At 43.3% G+C, this 21,720-nt stretch overlaps 2 protein-coding genes across 4 annotated transcripts in view; one reads left to right on the top strand and one right to left on the bottom strand.

Annotated features, from left to right (window-relative positions):
• Kpna1 (karyopherin subunit alpha 1) overlaps positions 1–10,663 on the bottom strand; it is a 91,623-nt gene extending 80,960 nt beyond the window's left edge. Inside the window, exons 1-4 of one of the 3 annotated variants that reach the window (XM_019206688.2) lie at positions 9,881–10,010; positions 5,480–5,584; positions 4,619–4,649; positions 1,153–2,006 (exon numbers count right to left, since the gene is read on the bottom strand). In XM_019206688.2, the coding sequence (XP_019062233.1) occupies positions 1,153–2,006; positions 4,619–4,649; positions 5,480–5,494 (900 nt within the window). In that variant the 5' untranslated portion in view covers positions 5,495–5,584; positions 9,881–10,010. Of the gene's footprint in view, positions 1–1,152; positions 2,007–4,618; positions 4,650–5,479; positions 5,585–9,880; positions 10,011–10,541 lie in introns of those variants that run through there. The other 2 variants (XM_010617966.3, XM_019206689.2) reach the window with 2 other exon arrangements.
• Positions 10,664–10,793: 130 nt separating this feature from the next.
• Positions 10,794–15,825, top strand: Dtx3l (deltex E3 ubiquitin ligase 3L). Its single transcript, XM_010617957.1, has 5 exons — positions 10,794–11,070; positions 11,387–11,598; positions 12,591–14,120; positions 14,874–15,091; positions 15,566–15,825. Exons 1-5 carry the CDS (start codon positions 10,884–10,886, stop codon positions 15,633–15,635), a joined length of 2,217 nt encoding a protein of 738 aa, XP_010616259.1. The 5' UTR covers positions 10,794–10,883; the 3' UTR covers positions 15,636–15,825.
• The last annotated feature ends 5,895 nt before the right edge of the window (positions 15,826–21,720 follow it).

The raw sequence follows: 21,720 nt of genomic DNA on the forward strand, positions 1-21,720 counted from the left end.
TTTTTTTTTTTTTTTTTTTGGTTAAATTACCCTTTCTCCACAGCCCCAGGCACAGAGCCAAATCCTTTATTCCCTGTCAGTTCCTCTGCATCTCCCTGCTCAAGTCACTAACCAACCAGAAAGCTTCTCCCCTCTCAGTTCATGACCATCAAAACTGGAGATCAGATTCAAACCCCTCCTCCCTTGCAAACAGTTTTTCTTGGTCCACTATACTCTGCTGTGTTACAAATGTATATGGTCTTAAATATTACTTTTGTTACTGCTGATAGGTTGCTTCAGAAAGGTTGCTATGGTTTGCTTCCTCGGTGAGATTTTCCAAGTAAAGAGCTTGTTTGATTAAAAAAACAGTATAGTAGATTTTAAGTTCCTTAGGATCAAAAATTGTTCTATTTCTTCCCTGTGCCTAAGAATAATACCAATAGCAATAATAATATACATGCACTGTTCTATCATTTTATAGGTGTTGATTCCACCTTTAAGATACAAGTGCTACTATCAGCCTCACTTTACAGATGAGGAAAACTAAGAGGTAAAGCAGTTTGTTTTAGATTTCTCAGTCTGTAAATGGCAAAGCTGATATCCAGATGGTGTGGTTGTGAAGTTCCTCTTTTTATCATAGTGGAAATTGAACCCAGGACCTCATCCTGAGCTACAGTCTTACCCCTTTCCATTGTCATTATTATTATTTTTTGGGGGGGTAGTGGGGAATGAACTCGGGTCCTTGCGCTTGCAAGGCAGGCCACTGAACCACTGAGCTAAATACCCGGCCCTCATTGTCATTATTTTTTAAATTTGGAGACAGGGTTCCACTAAGGTGCCCAGGCTGGCCTCAAACTTGTGATCTTACTGCCTTAGGCTGAGTAGGTGAAGTCTATAGGCTTAACCCAACAAGATGCTTTCTACACAGAGTTGCATATAGTGTTTGTAAACGGCGAGGGGAGGAGGGGGTGAAGGGAGGGCAGGGACAAGGGGAAAAAAACGAGAACCAAGACCTGTCATGTAGAGGTACAAGATCCCAGTGATGAATGTAACTGTACTGTATACCTAAAATGTACCAATAAACTCAATAAAAAAGTATATATTCTAAAACCTCTTGATTAACAATCCAAGGGTTCCCTTCAGCAGTGGGAGAGAACAGAAACAAAGACTTACCATCTGCTGTTCAATGTGGCCCTGGACAGTCTGCAGGGTCTGGCCCTGAACTGTTTGAATATTGACAGGAGGAGTGGTTTCTTGACTCATCCATGGGCCCAGCTCATTCTCCCCTAGGAAGACTTCTGAAGCAGTTTTCAAGGCAGCCACAGTAAGGTCCTCATTGCTTACCAGGTGAATTTCTTCCAAATTACTAAGCAATGGCATCTCTCGAAAATACCACTCAATAGTTTGTAAAATAGTCTTTGTACACAAATCCAGAGGAAACTGAAAAATTCCAGAGCTCAGGGCTGGAATTGCAATTGTCTTAATTGTTGTATTTTCATAGGTCACATACTTCAGAATTCTGGCAACGACCCTATGCAATTTATCAATACATCTCTGTGCATCCTTTGCCTTCCACTGGGGCCCAACAGCATGGATAATCAGGTTACAGGGAAGCTGCCCTGCTCCAGTGATAGCTATCTCACTAGCTGGTACCTTACCATATCTGACCACAAACCTTCTGCTCTCCTCTTGGATTTCACGGCCTCCAACTCTCACCAGGGCCCCAGCCAGGCCTCCCCCATGCAGAAGGTCTTCATTGGCTGCATTCACCACTGCATCAACAGCATGTCTGGTGAGGTCATCTTTCCACACAGACAACTCCAGTCTAGGGCTCAACCTTTTACTGAAGACTTTCTGAGCAAGAAGCTGGCTGTGACCTTTCAAGGCTGGAGAGATCAGGGTGGAGAGACAGCCAAACTTATTCTGCAGGACTTCAGACAGCCGACTCTCGTGATTTTTTAAAATTGTGAAGTCACTGTGATTGATGGGAATTTTCCAGCTAAAGGTGTCAACAGAAAAGTCAGCCTCTGGAAAAGCAAAGAGATAAAATAATAAAGAAACATGCAAGAGTTCCTTTGAAAGGGATTTGATTCCATTCATAATGGGAAAATGAATTTTTATTTGCAAGGGAATGAATTTCCTCTAGTGCCCTTAATACTTCTCCTTTTCACCTGGACACATAGTTAGATCAAGAATACCTGGGGCCAGGGATTTAGCTCAACGTTTCGGTAGCCTGCCTTGCAAGCACAAGGACCCGAGTTCAATCCCCGGTACTAAAAAAAAAAAAACAAACAAACAAAGAATACCTAAGAGTTTTCAGTGGTAGGTCACCTACAAAGTGTTTAGTCTTAAGCCTGGCACACAGTAAGTGCTTCGTAAGGCTAGCTACTGTGTACAGTGATGGCAGTGAAAAAAACTGTGTGATCTTTTTTGGGGTGGGAATACTAGGGATCAAACTCAGGACCTTGCACTTGGGAGGCAGGCACCGTGCCACTGAGCTAAATTCCCAGCCCTGTGTGATTTTAAATGTATGTAAAAATGGTGAGTTTAGGAAGATCAATGATGAACACACACATATTTAAAGGAACTTAATTATAAATTAGAAACATAGGGGGACTTTCTTCATATGTTTTGGCTTTATTAAAGGCTCCTACTTGGTTCTCTAAGAAGCAAGGCCTGGGACATGAATTTTGAGTGTAAGTAGTTTGGGAGGTGATCTTAGAAAACATCAGGGGCTTTTTGTTAAGGAGGGCAGGGTGGGAAGGTAAAACAAAGGAAAAAAATGAATAAAGTGTGTGATACCTAAAAACTGAAGATTAACTCCACTAGCAGACAGTATGAATCATGTGACTTAGGACTTTAACCCAGAGGGGTAATTATAGGAGATAGGATATTATCCAACCTCTGCATGTCTTTGGTCAAAGCTGTTCCTTGGTGGAAAACAGTACAGGGACACCAGAGGAGCAAGTGGGTAGAGAATTGTCAATGTTTGGTAGAATAAGTAATTCTTCATAGCATTTCTGTTCCATGGAACAATGAAAATCAGTTGAGTAAAATCTGTTTGCTTATGTGGCAAAAAAGATGCATCGCTCAGCTCTTCCTTCAGTTTGGTTATGAAGTGAGAAAAACGGTAAGCTTACAGCCTCCAGCTCTCAGCCTCTGGAGGATGCCTTTTTTTCAGGATGACCTCCATCAAGGGCTGAGCAAGGCCATCTATGCCCAAAGTCAGACATCTCTAACCATCAGGTTTTCATTACAGTCCCATGGCTCCAGCTGCCCAATCTGGCTTCTGTACCTTCATAGTGAACCATTTGCACTGGTTACCTCCATTTCCAACTCTTATTTTCTGAAAAACCCAACCTGGATACGGTATTTTATGGAGTCTAAGACATCGTTATTATATGCCTCTGATAAAGGAGTAACAATGGCAAATGAACCATGGTAGCCTTATTTCAGAAGGGTTAAAATGTGAAAAAAAATGTGCATCCTAAAACAGATAAAATGTGATCATGACTTATATAGTACTTCAACTTCTAGTTCTAATCTGAGCCACCTAGAAAGACCTCTGGTGGTCTCAGTGACTCAAAGACTCAGCAGTCAGTCCTTGGGCTCAGCTAGCTTTGGCTGGCAATCCTGTCAGGGGCCAGCTCTAGGGTTAGGTAGGGACCGTTTGTCTCTTTCAGCTCTTGCTAAGTGTTATGGTTTGTGTCTAGATGTCCCCCCAAAGCCTCATGCAGTCTTCTTGGAGGCTGCTGAATCTGGAATCTGTGATGCTGGGATTAAGGGATTGTAATTACTAAACCACTACACATGAGTAATTGGTTTGATACTGCCCTAATCCCAGTAGTCTGGGTGGGATAAAGGAGGAAGGAAGACACTTGTTACTTTCCTTGTTGCCTTTGCTACCATGTAGGCACTGTGAACAGTTTCTCCTCTGCGATGTCCCTCTACCATAAGGCCCTTCCTTGTTTTTGGCATATTCTGCTGCCATGAACTGTTGTCCCTCTGCCCCTCTGCCCCTCTGCCTTGGAGCCAGCCAACTGTAGATGAAACCTCTATGAACTGTAAGCCAAATAAAACCCTTTCCCTCTAACTTTGGGTGTCGGGTATTTTGTCTCAGCAGAGAGAAAAGTAACTAACACACTGAGCAAAAGGGAGAGTCAGTTGTCCATTCCTTTTTTTTTTTTTTTTTTTTTTTTTTTTTTTTTTTTTTTTTTTTTGGTATTGGGGATCAAACTCGGATCCTTGCACTTGTGAGGTGGGCAGCAGAACCCCTGAGCTAAACCCCTGGCCCTGAGCTAAACTTCCAGCTCCAGTTGTCCACTCCTGGCCAATTTCAGCTGCAGAGCTGTAGTCAGGAGAGACTTACAGCTGTTGGACAAGGGGACACAGCAGGGGCAGGCACCTCCTGCAGCATGTTTGGGGTCACCACTGGGGCCTGCAGCCACGCACCTGAGCACTTGTGGGGGACACAGTATCCTCCCGTATTCCCTTTCTCCACTGAGGAAAGATCTGAGGCAAAGCCAGATTTATAAGGCCTTGTTTCTTAGAGAACCAAGTAGGAGCCCCTAATAAAGCCAAAAACATATGAAGAAAGCCTCCCTATGTTTCTATGAGAGTGATAGTGAGTTGATCCTACCTGTTTCTTTCCTGGAAGATGCTCCAGCACCCTGTGAAAAATGAGAATGGCTTTTAAAAAAAAAATTCAGGCTGAATGACTATAGATTACTACTGATTACAAATACAGTCTGATAAACACAATTTAGAATATCTGCTCAGAGCACTGGGTTTGGGACAGAAGCCCACGGTATTTTGTTATTTGTTTATTTTTGTGTGCATCTGAAACACTGAAAATACGAAATGTCCCAGCAAGCCTTGACCTATCTCACTTCCCTAGAGGTCAGTGTACTTCTAACTCAGAAAGAGACGAAGGGTTGGAGATGAACACTTGGAAAGTCCATAGACCAAAGACCACAACAACCCCACATTCTCAGACAGGCTCCAATCCCCGAAGTCTTGTGGAGTTTCCTCAGACAGAACAGAAAAGGGCCCACTCTAAACTGTCTATTTCATGACACAAGCCTTAAGGTAGAATAATCAGATTTAGCAAATGAAATGTCTTTCCTTATCCCCTGGATTTTATTCCTTTTCTATCACCCCCTTCCCTTATCCTGAAAAAGAACTATTGTATGAATGAAGAGAATCCAAATGATATGGAAGGGACATTTTAAAAATACCCACCCTCAACTTGACTCTATCAATTAAATTAGCATACTCTTGATTCCTCATTCCCCACAGAGTGCAAGGAGAAAGCTAAAGGACCCGAGTTCTATCCCCAGTACAAAAAAAAAAAAAAAAAAAAAAAGGAAAATTTTACTGGGCTATTAAAGCCACGCCAGTGTACTAGGTATAACCGAAGACCCCAATTTCTTGCTGTTATAGGGAGAACTATAAATGTACTGATCAATGTTCATCAAATGCAGATCTTTATGCTTTTTACCATGGAAAAGGCCATCTTCCAGGTCCTTAGTGGGTCTTTCAGCGCTTATACCCTCTTCTGTGTTTCCAAAGGTAGACTGTAGTTCCCAGATACAGTGGTTTATTTCTAGGAATAAATAGAACACAGTAAGCATTGACTAGAAGTAGAGGAGATGTGGTACAAGAATCCTATAGGAGGACTCAACCAGATTTTTCATCCTGAGTGAATATACACATGCTGTTTTGCAGTTGTTAGTGTTTACCTTCTGTGCTCTCCAGAAGTTCAACTGAAAACATGGTGGCAGTTCAGGTGGGGGGGAAGCTCTAAGGGGGATAGAACTCAGGTCCTTGCCCTTGAGCGGCAGGTGGCAGAACCACTGAGTTAAATCCCCGGCCCAAAGGGGAGCTTTATGGAAAAGGTTAAGACTCCAGCCAGGCTCTGAAGGATGCAGCAGGTCTTTACATATGTAGATGAGGAAGATATCAAAGTGGTGAGACTGAGCAGTGAGGAAAAGCAGCCTTGTGAGCCAGTGAAAACCCTTGGAGCGTGGTGGTGCTTTTTGTTGTTTTGTTTCCCTTTTCTCTTTCTCAGTACCTGGGATTGAACTCAGGACCTTGCACTTGTAAGGCAGGTGCAGTGACACTGAGCTAAATCCCTGGCTGTTGTGGTTTTTTGAGACAGGGTCTCTTGCTGTGTATTTTAGGCTGGCCTTGAATTTACTCTGCAGTTGCGGTTGGCCTTGAACTCGGGGAGATCCTCCTGCCTCAGTCTCCCAAAGGACAGTGTTTAAAGAAAGATGAAACCCCGTTTGTTCTTATGAGGGCTGTGTGTTACTGAGTTTGTGATAAATATCCTTGACCTAACTAGATAGTGCATATCTGCACAAAAATTAGAAAACCTGGGAAAAATTACAATGTAATGATTTTCCATCTAATAGGTACAAATTAAAAGGTTGTGAATTATTAGAATGATGATAAAAATTATTTTTTGTTGTTGTTTTGTTTTTTGGTACCGGGGATTGAACTCCAGCCTTGTGCTTGCCAGGCAGGCAGGCAGCGAAACCACTGAGCTAAAGCCCTGATGATGAAAATTCTTAAAGATATGGTGGCCCACACCTGCTATTATCTTTAGGTCTCTGAAGTGATTTCTAATGTTTTTGCAATTGAAAATATATATATATAAAACCAGCGACAGCATCAGAGCCACCATTATTTTTACCCTGCAGGAAAAAGGGTGAAGTCTACAGTCCTGAAATGCGAGGACAAGTTGCATTTCTGCCTCTAGAGGGCACTGCTGTTTTCACAAAAGCAGGAATGCCCGGGTTTGCTGTGGGTTGCTGGTTTTTCCCTGTAGAAGTTGCATTTGCTTCTGCCTTCAGACCGGGACTAGAGAAGAACTAGAGGGGAGAAAAAATGTCTGTGGAGGTGGTATCCACGTCCTCCATTTAACCCCAAAGGATTAGAAACATGAGTCACATTCCTTAAAACTTTCATCTCTTCCTTTAAAAAATAACAATAGTAACGATAACAAAGCCCTCCCAACTTTTCATCACTGGGTGCAACTGGGCCTGTGTCATCATAGGGAACCAAATTTCTGGGAAGAGCCACTGACTTCCACTCCCCTGCCTGCTCAGCCCCCCACCTCAGGATCGGCACTCGTCCGAAAATGTCCGTGTTTTCCCTGTGGCTAACCCCAAGCAACTGTCCCAGAGAACACAATTTGACTCCTTTCCAAAGCACTTCATTTTTTGATTCCTGAAACTTGGCTTTCTTGATTTCTCCTATGCCTTCTTCTCTTGGTTGGTTGGCTACCTACCTGTTGCTTTTTCTTTACAGGTCTTTTACCTGAATTCGCTTCCACTCTTTAACTGTTTGCTAAGGAATCTGTCTGAGAGACACTTCTCATCTCATTCTATATAATCTGCTTTGATAATTTCATCCACTCCCAGGGTTTTGACTCTCCCACTGCAAATAGGACCCTCACATCTATATGTCTAGGCTGTGGCTCTCCCGGGCCTCACTTTCCAACTCTACCTGAATGTCACATAATCCCCTCCAGTACAGTTTCTGCAAAACTTACGTCCTCATTCTTACTCCTCCCTTCTACTCCCACTAATGCTTTATTTATCAACTGGTTTCCACAGCTGAGTAAATGATACACCATTTGCCCACTCAAATAAAACATCTAACAATTATCCTTTGTCCCATATCCAGCCTATCTCTGGGCCCTGGCCACGTAAGTCACTCTCAGATATGCCCCTACCCTGCTTTCCTTGCAACACTGCTGCATCCCAAGGTCTCAGCAACACACTTGTATTCGCCAGCTCTTTTATCACCGGGACACAATGCCCAACACCCACAATGTAAAAGAGGAGAGATCTGATTCAGCTCAGAGTCTGGGGCATTCAGTATACAGGCAGCTGGCAGAACATGATGGCAAGGAGGTATGGCAGAGGAAAGATGCTTAGTTCATGGCAGCTGAGAAGCAGAGCAGGGGAATCAGTGCCAGAGAGGAAAAGGTGAGGGAACAGACATATACAGGATCCCCAAGGCCGCATCTCAGTGACTCCCCTAGAAGCATGCTCCACCAATCCCCTGGGCAGCTCCCCAAACCAACCGACACTCCACATTAATGGCTGTAACACTCTTTTCTAAACATTTTCAGGTCGTATCTGATTTTACAGTTAATTGTTTGAATAGGTGTTACATTTATATGGCTCAAATTCAGAAAGTATAAAAGGCCTGTTCATTTCTTTCTAAGTTCCACTCAGAAGAAACCAGGGCCTCTCCTGTAGCCTTGTAGAGGCATCTGTCCACAAATGGTAGCAGGTTCTAGACACTTTTCTGTACCTCACTGTTTCCACTTAATTTATCTGTCCATAGTAGCACACTGAGATTGCCCTCTTTTTTTAAAAAAAACACTCATTGTATTCCATGATATAGTTATACTCTAATTTATTTAAATGTTGGCCCCTGTTTATGGACATTCAAGGAGTACCAAATTTAAACTATAATAAACAAGACTGTGAAGAACAACTTTATACAGAAGTCACTTCACATAGGCGCTGATACACCAATGGGACACATTCCTAGAAGTACAGCAAGTATACGAAGTTATAATTCTTTTGTTGTTGTTGTTGTTTTGAGACAGGGTCTCACTATGTAGTTGAGACTGATCTGGAACTCACTATGTAGCCCAGGCTGGTCTCGAACTCACAGCGATCCTCCTGCCTTAGCCTCCCAAACACTGGGATTACAGGCGTGCACCACCACGCCCGGCATATGCAGTTATAATTCTGATAGTATTACCAGCTTGCTGCCCATAAAGGCTGATCCATTTCCAGTCTTAACTGCTACATGCAAAAGCCTCATCTCTGACCTCTCCCTGCTTAGAAATGTATCCTAAGCCTCCTTGTCAGCCCCATCTTTCTAAAATGCAAAAGTGCCACATCACTCTCCTGCTTTCCTTGGCCTAACCTTTTCATTTCTCTTCCCAGTCTTGAAGACCTTCATCTAGGCCTGTGCTGCCCAGGGTAGACCATTATTAGACACATGTAGCTGTGAAGCATTAGACCTGATTAGTCTGAATTTACATGTGAGCTAAGTGTAAGAAAAACACTGAATGAGCCAGGCGTGATGGCACACGCCTGTAATCCCAGCACTCGGGAGGATGAGGCAGAAGGATCACTGTGAGTTCGAGACCAGACTGGGCTACATAGTGAGTTTCAGGTCAATCTCAACTACATAGTGAGACCCTGTCTCAAAAAACAAAAACAAAAACAAACAAACAAAAAAACACTGAATGGCAAAAACTTAGTATAACAAAAAGTGCCTACACTATCCTGTTAGTACAGTAGCACAACTGGCACTAGTAGAACACTCCTCCTCCATCCTCCTGAATTTAGGGCATACCCCGGACCAATCCTCATTTCCAGTGGCCTAAGAGACGCAGAATTAAAAATAACAAAAACCCAGGAAATCTCTAATGCTCCAGGTCTGAGTGTAGGCGTGTTAGAACTTATGGTCTGACTTTGAATAACCTTTTCCCCCCTCGATCCCTGTTAAAGTTTCATACATACAGACTGCATCTCATGTATGTGATTTAACCAAAGTGCATTCTGGGATAGAGGTGCTCATTATCATGCTTCTGAGAGACTCAGCACCTTGTCAATTATTTCTATCAATCTTATCCAAAGGCCCAGTAAGAGCCATCCCGGTGGGGTATACATCTTTTAAAATCAGAAAGCCTGCTTTATCTGAGTGTTTCTTATTTCCATCACCACTGAAACCACTCTTCTGTTTGTGCCACCTTTGTGTTTCTGTTAGCACAGACCTTCACTGGGCACACCTTCCTGTCATCTTGAAGAAATGTAGCTGCTTTTTTCTTTTACCATTGGATCTACACTTGTAATTCTTTGCTCACCATACGTAAGATCCTAGAATCTAGCTCTCAGATCCATCATGTGATACCACCAGGCTGAAATGATTAAAGTTTGGGTAGCTGGGCATGGTGGTGCAGCCTGTAATCCCAGCACTTAGGAAACTGAGGCCGGAGGATCATCGCTGGGTTGAGGCCAGTCTGGGATACACAGTGAGTTCAACGCCAGCCTAGACTAAATAGAGACAAGTAAGTTTAAAAAATAAATAAAGTTTGGATATACTAAGCTAAAGACCAACCATATCAGTAAAATTAATTTTACCTATTTTAAAATATGACTAAGAATTTTAGGATTAACACACATGGCTCTCATAGTTCTACCGGACAGCACAGATGTGAGCCAGCCCTTCCTTTGGCCCTCATTCCCCACCTCTCCTAGCCCATCCCAGCCTTTCTTGTGGTTTGGCTTCTCTGTCCGAAGACCTGCCTCCCCTGGCCTGCCTTGAGAACCTGTTCTCCCAAGGCCAGCTCTGTCTGTTCAGGGCCTTAGGCCAACAGAGGAAAGAGGACACCAAAGCACCAAGCGCCCATTTCACGGGTAGAGGTGCAGGAGGGAACAGGGAACGGGTCACAATGCAGGTAAAAAGCCTCAATTACAAAAAATAAAAACTAGCTAAGTTTAATCTGAATTCAGAATGAGACTTACCTTTTAGCATCCAATAATAACAAGGCCCGCACACTCGAAACTTACTTTCCCCACCCAGCCGCCAAAGGAGGAAGCCTGGCTCGGACCCCTTTGGTCTCTGAGCCTGCAGGACAGGGACCCCTTGAGCCTGGGGTAGCCCGACCTGCTCCTCTGGGACAGAAGAGTGCGGCCAGCCCAGCAACAGAGCAACTGCAAAGAGGAGGGGGAGGCGGCCCTGCCGGGAACTGGGAGGGACCTCTGGGGAAGCGAAACTGAAACTTCGGGCCCAGGCGTCAGGGCCCGTCGCGCCGTCGTCCCCACTCTGGCATCTCCTGCCGCGTCCCAAGCCGCGATCCGAGAGCCATGGAACCCAGCATCCGCTCGCCGTCCCCGCTCTTAGTGCGAGTACCCGAGTGCGAGCTCGTACCCCGGCTTCGGCTTCGCTGGAAGCTGGAGAGGTACTTCCAGAGCCGGCAGTCCGGTGGCGGGGAGTGCAACGTCCAGCCCTTGGCCGCGGACACTTTCCTGGTGAAGTTCAGAGAAAGGGCAGGTAAGCTACGGCCTGGGGACCCAGCGCTGGGCTCTTCTGGCAGGTCCAGTTCTAGCTGGGAGAGCGTGACACTGACTGTGGGGATAAAAAGGGGCCCTGCGCCCACCAGACTCCCTCCGCCTTCCAATGGATGCGCACAGGTTATATGCAAATACGACACCATTTTTAGATTAAAGATTTGAGCCCCTGTGGATCTGGGTGTCTTTGCTGGCTCCTGGATTCAATCCACAGAGATAGGAAAGGCCAACTCTCTCTCTCTCTCTCTCTCTGAAACCTCTCCAATTTCTGTGTGAATGTGTTTGATGTCTCCCCGAAGCCAAGGAGAGAGTGTCGAAAAGAAGAGAGCACCAAATTCAGACTGACAGCAAACTTGTGACCGTTTTCCTGGAAACCACTCAGGACCCGACAGAGAAGAACCCGGGATCCAGCATTTTTTCACTGCCCCAGTCACAAGCTGAGGCCCGGTCTGATGCAAAGCCTTCCCGTGAAGGATCCGCTCCCAGTGCGGTGGATCCCTGCATCCAAAAGGTGGGTGATAGGGGATTTAGCTCAATGGTTCTGCCGCCTGTCCCAAAAGGTGAGTGCGGGCCGAAGGGGCTGCCACTTCGGAGCGCCACCTTTGCCATCTCAACCCAGCGACCCAGCCCTGGCTACACGCCCAGATCTGGCCACTGGTGCAGTCACCGAGAATCAGTGGAGAGTAAAGCAAAGTCCAAACTCTCCTGCAGCTCACTTTGAGCCTGGAGAGGGACACAGAAAGATTAGCAAACAAATGAAAAATAAAAACAACAACAACAAAAATAAAACCACAGCAGCTAAGAGGAGGATAACATAGGGTTTTGCCTCAGAGAACCAGGGCCAGGGCGAGAAAGGGGAAGAGAGTTGGGCAAACGTCAGACCCAGATTTTCTGCAGGATTGATATTTGGCCTGTGACTTAAATGGTGGGAAGGAGTCAGCCATGCAGAGATTCATACAGCGAATAGTTATCAGCTGCTTACTGTGTGCCAGGCACTGTTACGGGGGCTGGGGACACAGCTAGGCACATGGAATACTCCACAGTCAGGGAAGAGTAAAAAAAATAGTAGCAGAGGGAAAAGACCCTCCTTAGATTTATGGTTCCCTTCCAAGCTCATAGACACTTTTGTGAGGATCACAGCAACTTGGCCAGAAAACAGAAGTGCCTCTGCTCCTCCAAGGTCACACAGACAGCAGCAAACATAGATCTTGCAGCTGTAAAAATGCTCATGCCCAGGCTCCACTGCGAACAACTCAGTTACATGAGTCTCTGGGGTTAGGCCTCAGCCCTGGCTTTTGTTGGTGTTAACTTTCCAGGTGAAAATATACAGAGAGGCCTGAGACTCTGTGGTCTGTAGCACACTGTGTCCTCTCAGAGGGTTTGAACAAGTTAGCCCTAGACCCAGTGGCTATTTCTGTGGTCTCTAGGCTTTCTCCTGAAGAGGAGACTGTTAGGTTGAATATCTGAAAGATTTTATGTGTTCCTGTTCCTTTTAAATTTCAGATCTTTCTCGCTGTAACAGCTGACCTGAACTGTGACCTGTTCTCCAAAGAGCAGAGATCACAGGTAGCCACAGTCTGCCCCAATATCAAAACGATGCAGGGTCACAATGGAATTGAGAGTGTGTGTGGTGACTTCAAAGATATTGAAAAAATATACCACTTCTTGAGTAGGCAGCTCCTGGGAAATGAGCAGAAACAGGAGTCTTTGCCTTCCACCACAGAGAGGAAGCTCCCTGACCAGCATGAGTGGAGCAGATTTTCTCCCTCTGAACCCAAAGCCAGCTCAGAAGAAAAAGGAAACCATTTTGAAGTTCCCTTGTGTTTGTTTGAATACTTTGAATATACCTGTCCGGATAAAATAAATTCAATCGAGAAGAGATTTGGTGTAAACATCAAAACTCAATCCAGTACCCTTACCGGTGTGACCTGTATATACTTCACTTGCAGTCAATCAGGTGATCTAGAAGGAGCACGAGAGTCTTTTGTCAGCGAGTTTCAGAAGAAAACAGCATCTCTGAAGCATGAATATGTCCCTTTAGTAGACAGTAAGCAGGCAAGTGAAATCAAACACAAACTGAGCTGCTGTTTCCCAAAGCTCCTCATAAAGGAGCACAGAAAGGTGCTAACTCTCCTTGGAACCCTAGATGACATCAAAGCTGCCAAACAAAAAATGTCTGAAGGTTTTGTCAAGCCACCTATGAAAATCTTGGCTCACAATTTCATGACCAATGCAGTTGAGGTCGATACCGCCCGTTATAAACTTCTAGCTGAATTACACAAGGAGATAGCAGAGATAGAGCAGAAGTACGACACTCACTGTCAGGTTTGGGAGAAAGATCAGAAAACCCTCATTCAGTTCAATCCTAAGGACAAGGCTTTAGATCTGTCTGTGCACGCTTATGCAAGCTTCATCGATGCACTTCAGCAGGCCTCCTCTCTGCTGATGAGTGAAGTCCTTCCACTGAAGGATTTGGGCAAGGACAGAAAACACCTACGTGGGACCAAGTTTGCCAATGACTTTAGCAAAAAGCATCCAAATGTACATTTTGTTCTGGATCAAGAGTCAATAACTTTGACCGGTTTGCCAGATCACCTTGCACAGGCAAAACAGTTTGTCTTACAAAAACAACGGGTGCCATTGGCTGGAGAGAAACTGAACAATGAGCGTGAAACCCTCGTAGACATTGATAGTAACGACTCAAAAGCAGCTTCTCCTCTACCCAAGGGCTCTGCAAGTTCTGGAAACTCAGACACAGATAAGAAGGAAGAAGATCTGTGTATCATCTGCTTGGACACCATTCGTAACAAACACGTGCTCTCAAAGTGCAAGCATGAATTCTGTGACCCCTGTATCAAGAAATGCATGTCATATAAGCCAGTCTGTCCTCTGTGCCAGACTTCTTATGGTATCCAGATGGGGAATCAGCCAGAAGGAACCATGACCTACTCCGTGAGGGAAGAACCACTTCCAGGTTATAAATCCTGTGGCACCATTGTGATTAAATATTGCATGAAGGGAGGCATCCAAACAGTAAGTGTTTCTGACCCCCCCCGCCCCGTTTCTTTCCACTGTACTAGGGTTACCAGAACAAAAGGGACTGCTCTGTTGTTTGGAGGTTATGTGTCAAGATGGGGGAAGTCAGGAAGGTAGGTAGTATCCGCAGTGAGTTTGAGGAAAGAGGTGAAAATGAACTATTAGGAACATGAGTAAAATTTTTAATACTTTCCTTGCTTTTGATCTGTGCTACCTACAAATGAACACGTATACACATATAATAAAGTGCATTTATTATAATTATATAATTAATATTATATATTAATTATAAGTATTATTAAGAGGCATAAAGGGCTTTGTTAAAAAGATAAAAGTACACCCTCAAAGAAATTCAGGCCCTCAAGAGAGAAACATGCTGCAGTTGGACCTGGGAATACTCGTGCGTTTTTGGGATGGAAGTCTGTGGAATTTGTGAATCTGTAGGAACCTCTGTCTTGGTCTTTTATAAGAAAAGAATGGCTCATGCACCAAAAGATAATGACCCATTTTACAGGTGAAAGGCATGAGCCCCGCCCAATTTTTTTAAGATGAGTGATGTAAGGTGCTTTGTCTAAAAACATTCTTTGAACTCTCTCAGTCTTTTTTTTTTTTTCTAATCTTAAAATTGGGTTTTTGTTCTTTATCAACAAAGCTAATTTATGGACTTGAAGTATCTTTTAAGAAATTACATATAATAGAATTTAGACAGGGAACTGTTTTCACATTGAATTTTTTGTTGTTTTCATACAGGCAGAGCATCCAAACCCAGGAAGGCGCTATTTTAAAACAGAGAGAATTGCATACTTACCTGATAATGAGGAAGGAAAAGAGGTTTTGAGACTGCTTCAAGTAGCCTTTAAACACAAGCTAATTTTCACAGTGGGACACTCTTCAACACAAAACATCTCAGATGTCATTACATGGAATGATATCCACCACAAAACATCCCAGTATGGAGGACCATCAAAGTGAGAGTCTTTTGAATTGCAGTGGTTGATAAAGCTTGGGAATTGTGAAATATGGCAATTTGCAGATGTGGCTATAAGAGTTTATAGCAGATGTGTTAGGTCAGTGAAGTATTTTGAGAGATATAGAAAATTATTACTTACAATAAACTAAGAATTTTAAAAGCCTGGTTGGGGGCCAGGGATGTAGCTCGGTGGCACTACACCTGCCTTGCAAGTGCAAGGTCCTGAGTTAGATCTCTAGTACCTAAATAAATACAAGCCTGATTGGAAGACAGATGCTGGTTAGACAGTTAGGCTCCCCCACTAGCTAAATGATTCACATCTGCACACTCAAGAGAGTGTACCTTCACACGTCCTCAGGATTATTATGAATGTTTGCCACCTTGAATAGTAAACCCTCATCTGCCAAATGTGTACAGTACAGATTTTAAAGAAAAGTGTGTAATGGCCTTAAAGGGATTTCTCTTTTTGCAGTTACGGCTACCCTGATCCTGGTTACCTGAGACGCGTTAAGGAAGAGCTGAAAGCTAAAGGAATTGAATAAGAAAACCACTGGAAGAAGGTCTTAACCAGGCTTTCTGAAGATATGTTTTAGGGGTTATGGCCAATCAACATCCTTCCTTTTTAAAACTTCATCTCAAGAAGTAATTTGTATAAGAATAAAAATCTGAGGGAGGGCAGAGGTAAGGGGAAAAAAATGAGAATCAAGACTTGCCATGTAAAGGTACATGATCCCAACAATGAATGTAACTGTACTGTATCCCTAAATGTACCAATAAACTCAATTAAAAAAAAAAAAAAAGAATAAAAGTCTGCTAGTCTGCGTATCTGGAGAGTTGCTTTTTTATGGTAAACAAAAGCCCCAAGAACTGTGTGGCTTTGCCCTGGAATTGTCATGTGTCCTTCATGGTTGGGGTCTGGGTTGGCCTGAAATAATAATCTATGTCTTTCAGTTCCACTACTAGCTACTGATGGACGATTTTTTCCTTTTATTTCTTTTGTGGCACTGGGGATCTAACCGAGATCCACAGAGCTACATCCTTAACCCTTTGATCCCTCTTTCCACTGCCATCTCTGGGGTGAAACTTTATAGTTTCTTATTTGTTTGCACTTTAACCCCTACCTGGTGGCAAGGAGTTTGTCTTTGGAAAAAAAAAAATGTATTCCTCTCCTCCCTGGCAAGAAAAATAGGCAGGAGCAGAGATTGGGCAACCTTTGGTAATAACACGAATAAGGCTATTATTTTTAATGCAAAGCCTGATATATAATTAATGCTTAATATATTTTTATTGCCCAACTCACATTGCTAGTGGCTTAATAGAAGGATATAGGTTTCCTAGATCTTTGACAGAAGCATGAGTAACAAAACTACTGGCATCCTCACCACTTGTTTGGAGAACCAAGTTTTTTATCCAGAGGGCTTGGTGGCTGAACTTTGATCAAGTCCCTAACTTGGGCCTTGCTACCCCCTCATCTTTGGGACCAGCCCTGTGGGGTGCTGTTTCCCTGCTGTAGAAAAGCTACATGTTTCTCAATATTTTTCCTCTCTGGATATGTTGCAATTTTGAGTATATCCTGCTTCCAACTTAGTTTCCATTGTTTAACATTATAAAGTTAATGTGGCCTGCAATGTAGTAGGTTTTTTTTTTTAAATCCCTTTACTAAATCCCACCTATTTAAGTTTTCTCTCTTAAAAATCTTTCTAACCCTCTTTCTTAATTTCTGCTAGGAATATATGACATGCCCAATTTAACGTTTAAATGGTGCTCTGAATCAGAAGGTGGTTATAATAGCAAATTATACACTTCTGTCCCCCAGAATGGAACTGTGTACCTTGTGTGCACATATATACATGTAAAATATTTGGGGCCCAAAAATAATGGCTACTATTTATTGCTTTGTCACCTTTTTAAGAGCTTTACAACTGTGTGATTGATACAATTGCTATCCCCATGGCCATACTACCAAAACTGCTATACAGATTCAATGCAATGCCAGTTGAAATTCCAACACTATATTTCACAGAACTAGAAAAAAGAATCCAAAAATTCATTTGGAATCAGAAGAGACCTAGAATAGCAAAAGCCATCCTAGGAAACAGAGACATGGCAGCGGGTATAACAATTTCCAATTTGAAACTATACTACAAAGCCACTGTGTTAAAAACAGCATGGTACTGGCAAAGAAACAGACCTGAGGATCAGTGGAACAGATTGGAAGAAACAAAAACAACTCCAGATGTACTCAGCTACATCATTTTTGACAAAGAAGCTGACCATCCCTACTGGAAGAAAGATAGCTACTTTAATAAATGGTGTTGGGAAAACTGGATCTCAACCTGCCAAAGATTAAAACTAGACCCTTATCTTTCACCATGCACTAAATTAAAATCCAAGTGGATTAAAGATCTAAATATTAAAGCAGAAGCACTAAACTTGCTGGAAGATAAGTTAGGCAGAACTCTGGAAGACATTGGCATAGGAAAAGACTTATGAACAAATCCTCAGTAGCATGGGAACTAGAAGCTAGAAGAATGAATCAACTGGGATCTCATCTTATTAGAAAGCTTCTGCACTGCAAAAGGAACCATCAAGAAAACTAAGAGACAACCTACAATGTGGGAAAAACTTTTTACCAGCTGTTCCTCAGACAAAGGACTGTTATCTAGAATATATAAAGAACTCAAAACAATCAGCCTCCCAAATATAAGGACCCGATTCAAAAATGGGCACCTGAAATGAACAGACACTTCTCAGACAAAGAAGTAAAAGCAGCAAGTAAATATATGAAAACATATTCCACATCACTGGGCATTCGAGAAATGCACATGGAAAAAACACTGAGATTCCACCTCACCCCACAAAGAATGACTGCTATGAAGAAATCACTCAATAACAAATACTTGGCAGGGCTGTGGGGAGAAAGGAACCCTTCTCCATTGTTGGTGGGAGTGCAGACTGGTGCAACCACTATGGAAATCAATATGGAGATACCTCAAAGAGCTGGAACTAGAGGTTCCATTTGACCCAGCCATCCCTCTGCTGGGTATCTTTCCAAAAAAATTAAAAGAATCACATCACAGTGACATGTACACCTATGTTTATAGTGGCACAGTTTGTAATAGCTAAAACTTGGAAACAGCCCATTTGCCCATCAATTGGAAACTGGATAAAGAAGATGTGGTTTTCTATAAAATGGAATACTACTCAGTCATAAAGAATGAGAAATTAGAGTCATTCATAGGAAAATGGATACATATTGAGGATATACTCCTAAGTGAAATAAATAAGTCACTTGTGTAAATACTGAATAGTTTCTCTGGTGTGAACAAACTATAATAGTAATAAGATCCTGATGAGATAATTGACAATGTGAAATAGGAAGAAAAGGGCTAAAGATGTAGGGAAAGTGGGAAGGGCAGGAGAAAGGTAATAAGGGAAAGAAAAACATAGGAGAAAATGAAAAATTGGAAATAAAATGTTTGTAAATGGGGAGGGGAGGAGGGGATGAAGGGAGGGCAGGGACAAAGGGAAAAAATGAGAACTAAGACCTGGCATGTAAAGGTACAAGATCCCAATGATGAATGTAACTGTACTGTATATCTAAAATGAACCAATAAACTCAATGAGAAAAAAAAAAAAACAATTGCTATCCCCATTTTATCAATATGAAAACTGAGGTACAGGCCACAGATCTAGCTCAGTCGTTCCACTGCCTGCCTCACAAGCGCAAGGGTCAGTTTTCAATCCCTGGTAACAAAACAAAGCAAAATTGAGGTACCCTAAGTAAATCACCAGAGGTGACGTGGTTACTGAGAGGAAGGGCTGGCATTTGAGTCAGGTAGTTTGGCTTGAGGACTTCTGCACGCCAGGGTGGTACCACCTCCTACAGGGTGCTTCTCTCAGGAGCAGGCGGAGGAGTTGCTTTTACTCTGGGCTTCTCTCAGAAGTAGGATGCAGCACAGTGCTCAAAGCAGATTTCCTTTGGTAAAGTCCTATTTGAATAACTTCACAACTCAGAATCCTTTCTGAAGGGATCCAACCACTGCCATTTTGAGCTGAATAGAAATCATGTCATCTACCCCACCCTGCCACGCTTGCACACCTGGCAGAGATATATGATCGTGGGTCGATAAGGCCCAGTGACATAGCTACAATCCACCTCTCCCATCATTCATCCCTGTGCTTGACAGACAAATGGCACTTTCCTTTAACTCCTCAAACCCTGTCTGGGGAGGACAGCCACAACTCCTTATTACTGAACTTTCCCCCTCCCAAATCCCATTGTGACTTTTCGTTCCACAGCTACCCACTTTTTGTGCCCATGACCTTTTAGAAAAAGGTCTTTTAGAGAAAATACCTCATATGCTGTATGAGAGTTAGCTGTCTGGTCTCTAGTGCTAGAGCAGTCCCTCTCAGGTTTGTTCTGTAATAAACCTGTCCCGTGAGCTCAGACCTCTGTTTCTTTTCCTTTCTTGTAATACTTTCTTTTGTCCAGAGAGTTATGAAAACTTAAGATAAACGGCGTATTTTTTAAAAAATAAGATAATATATTTAGAGTTTTTGTTTGTTCCTTATTAAGACAGGGTCGCACTATGTTGTCTAAGCTGGCCTCAAACTCACCGTCCTCCTGCCTCAGCCTTCTATGATCCTCCTCCCTCTTGAGTAGCTGGGGTTAGAGGTGTATGCAGCTGCACTTGGTCTGTACTTTGAGCTATTCATGACTCATTAATTTTTATCATTATAACAAACCAGTTGTGTTCTATCTTCTGATCTCTTGGCTAAATTTGTTCTGAAGAAGCAAAAGTTTAGTTTCTGCTAAGCTCCGGACACTGTATGGCATTGGGTATCCACACATGTTTCATGATGTGAAAATTGGTTAGTGAGCATTTGAATTACTACTTTCACCTTTTGGAAGATGTTATTATTATCTGCTTTAAATAAAATTAAGCCCGCCGGGTATGGTGGTGCACACCTGTAATCCCAGCACTTGGGAGGCTGAAGCAGGAGGATCGCTGTGAGTTCGAGACAAGCCTGGGCTACATAGTGAGTTCCAGGTCAGCCTCAACTACATAGTGAGACCCTGTCTCAAAAAAACAACAAAAAACAAAACAAAAAAAACCCCAAAAAACAACAAAAAAGCCCCAAACAAAACTAAATAAAATTAAGCCCATATTTGGAACAGGCTGTCTGTGTTTTTCCATCCCTCTTTTCCCTTAGGTTCAGATTCTGGGCGTTTCCAACCACACATATGTAAAAAGTTGGGTACATGTGCATGGAGCCTTGGCTGATTTTGTGTGAAGCTGTTTGCTAACTCTTTCAGGTGGGGGATTGTTTTTGTTTTTATTTTTGGAGAGAAGGCTTTGCTGTGTAGCCCAGGCTGGCCTCAAACCCTGGGCAATCTTCCTGCCTCAGCCTCCCAAGTACTGCGACTCCAGGTGTGATTGCAGCACCTGGCTATTTGCTGAATACTGTATTATCACAGCAGCCACCATTTCACTACCGAGTTCACTGTGGCCATTTTCAGGTGTGAAAATTATATTTCTCAATTGTTTTCTTCAATTGCAAATAGGTTACTATGAAGACCAAAGTAGGGTACAGATTTCCTCTCCCCTGGAGAGAGCCTAAGTAACATCCTATCCGACTACTGTTCCCTCTGGGCTCAGCGCACCAGCAGACTGGGTGTGTTCTCTCCAGAGCAAAAGGAGAGATGAAAAGAAAACTGAACATCTAGTGTTTCCCTAAAAATAGCATCAAAATAATCAATCAGGCTGTCTGTGGACTTTCTTACACTTATGTGAATAATTTAGTACGGTTTCTGCTTCAGTGTCCATAAGTGAGTTAGGCACTACGTCCTTTTTCCTGACTGGGCACTGAGGCTGAGGCAAAGATTAAGGTGCCCTTCGTCTCGGAGGTGCAAGCCCAAGGCAGGGAGTGTAAGGATAAGCAGAGAAGTGGCCACGGGGGAGGCAATGGGTGCTGAGGCTGTCACCCTGGCCGCCTCTTCCAAAGGCACCTCGAGCAGACGCCACAAGTCCCTTGGCAGCTTCATGCCCTTGGCAGCTGAGCAGAAAAGGGCCTCAAAACCATCCTGTCTCATCTTGTAGAGGGAAAACAAGAGGCCATGTAAGATACACATGCATCTCAGTGCACTAAAATGTCTCCTCTCCGCTGTCCCTGGTCCTGTCTCTCCTTTCACACTTCGAATCTCATGGTCTGGTCTGTGTTCTTAGCTGTTTCACTGCGGCTCTCTGGGGGGGACCCCGTCCCGCGGGGAATAGGAGGTGAGAGCCGCCTCTTATTCGTGGGTCATCAGAGGCCGATCCGATCTTGAATGTCTGTGGAGGAAATCTTTAAGAAGTTAGAGCACACGGCCCAAGTCTGGTTTCTGATCAAAGGCACTTTATTGGCTCAGCAAAACGATTATATACTGTTATTCCAGGGGGAAGTTTCAGCAAGCTTATTAGACAGTTCAAGCAAATCCTCTACCAATCACATGAGTCATTCAAGCACTTAACCATAAAGGGACAAAGCATTTATCAGCATACAGCAATCAGTATTTTACCAAATGTGGGGAGGGGTAAGTGGGAAGGCGTACATCAACAATTAACCCTATGCAATCTTTAACTT

This window comes from Fukomys damarensis, unplaced genomic scaffold (genome assembly GCF_012274545.1).
Source record: "Fukomys damarensis isolate Sample0158 unplaced genomic scaffold, DMR_v1.0_HiC HiC_scaffold_24, whole genome shotgun sequence".
NCBI classification, from domain to species: Eukaryota; Metazoa; Chordata; class Mammalia; order Rodentia; family Bathyergidae; genus Fukomys; species Fukomys damarensis.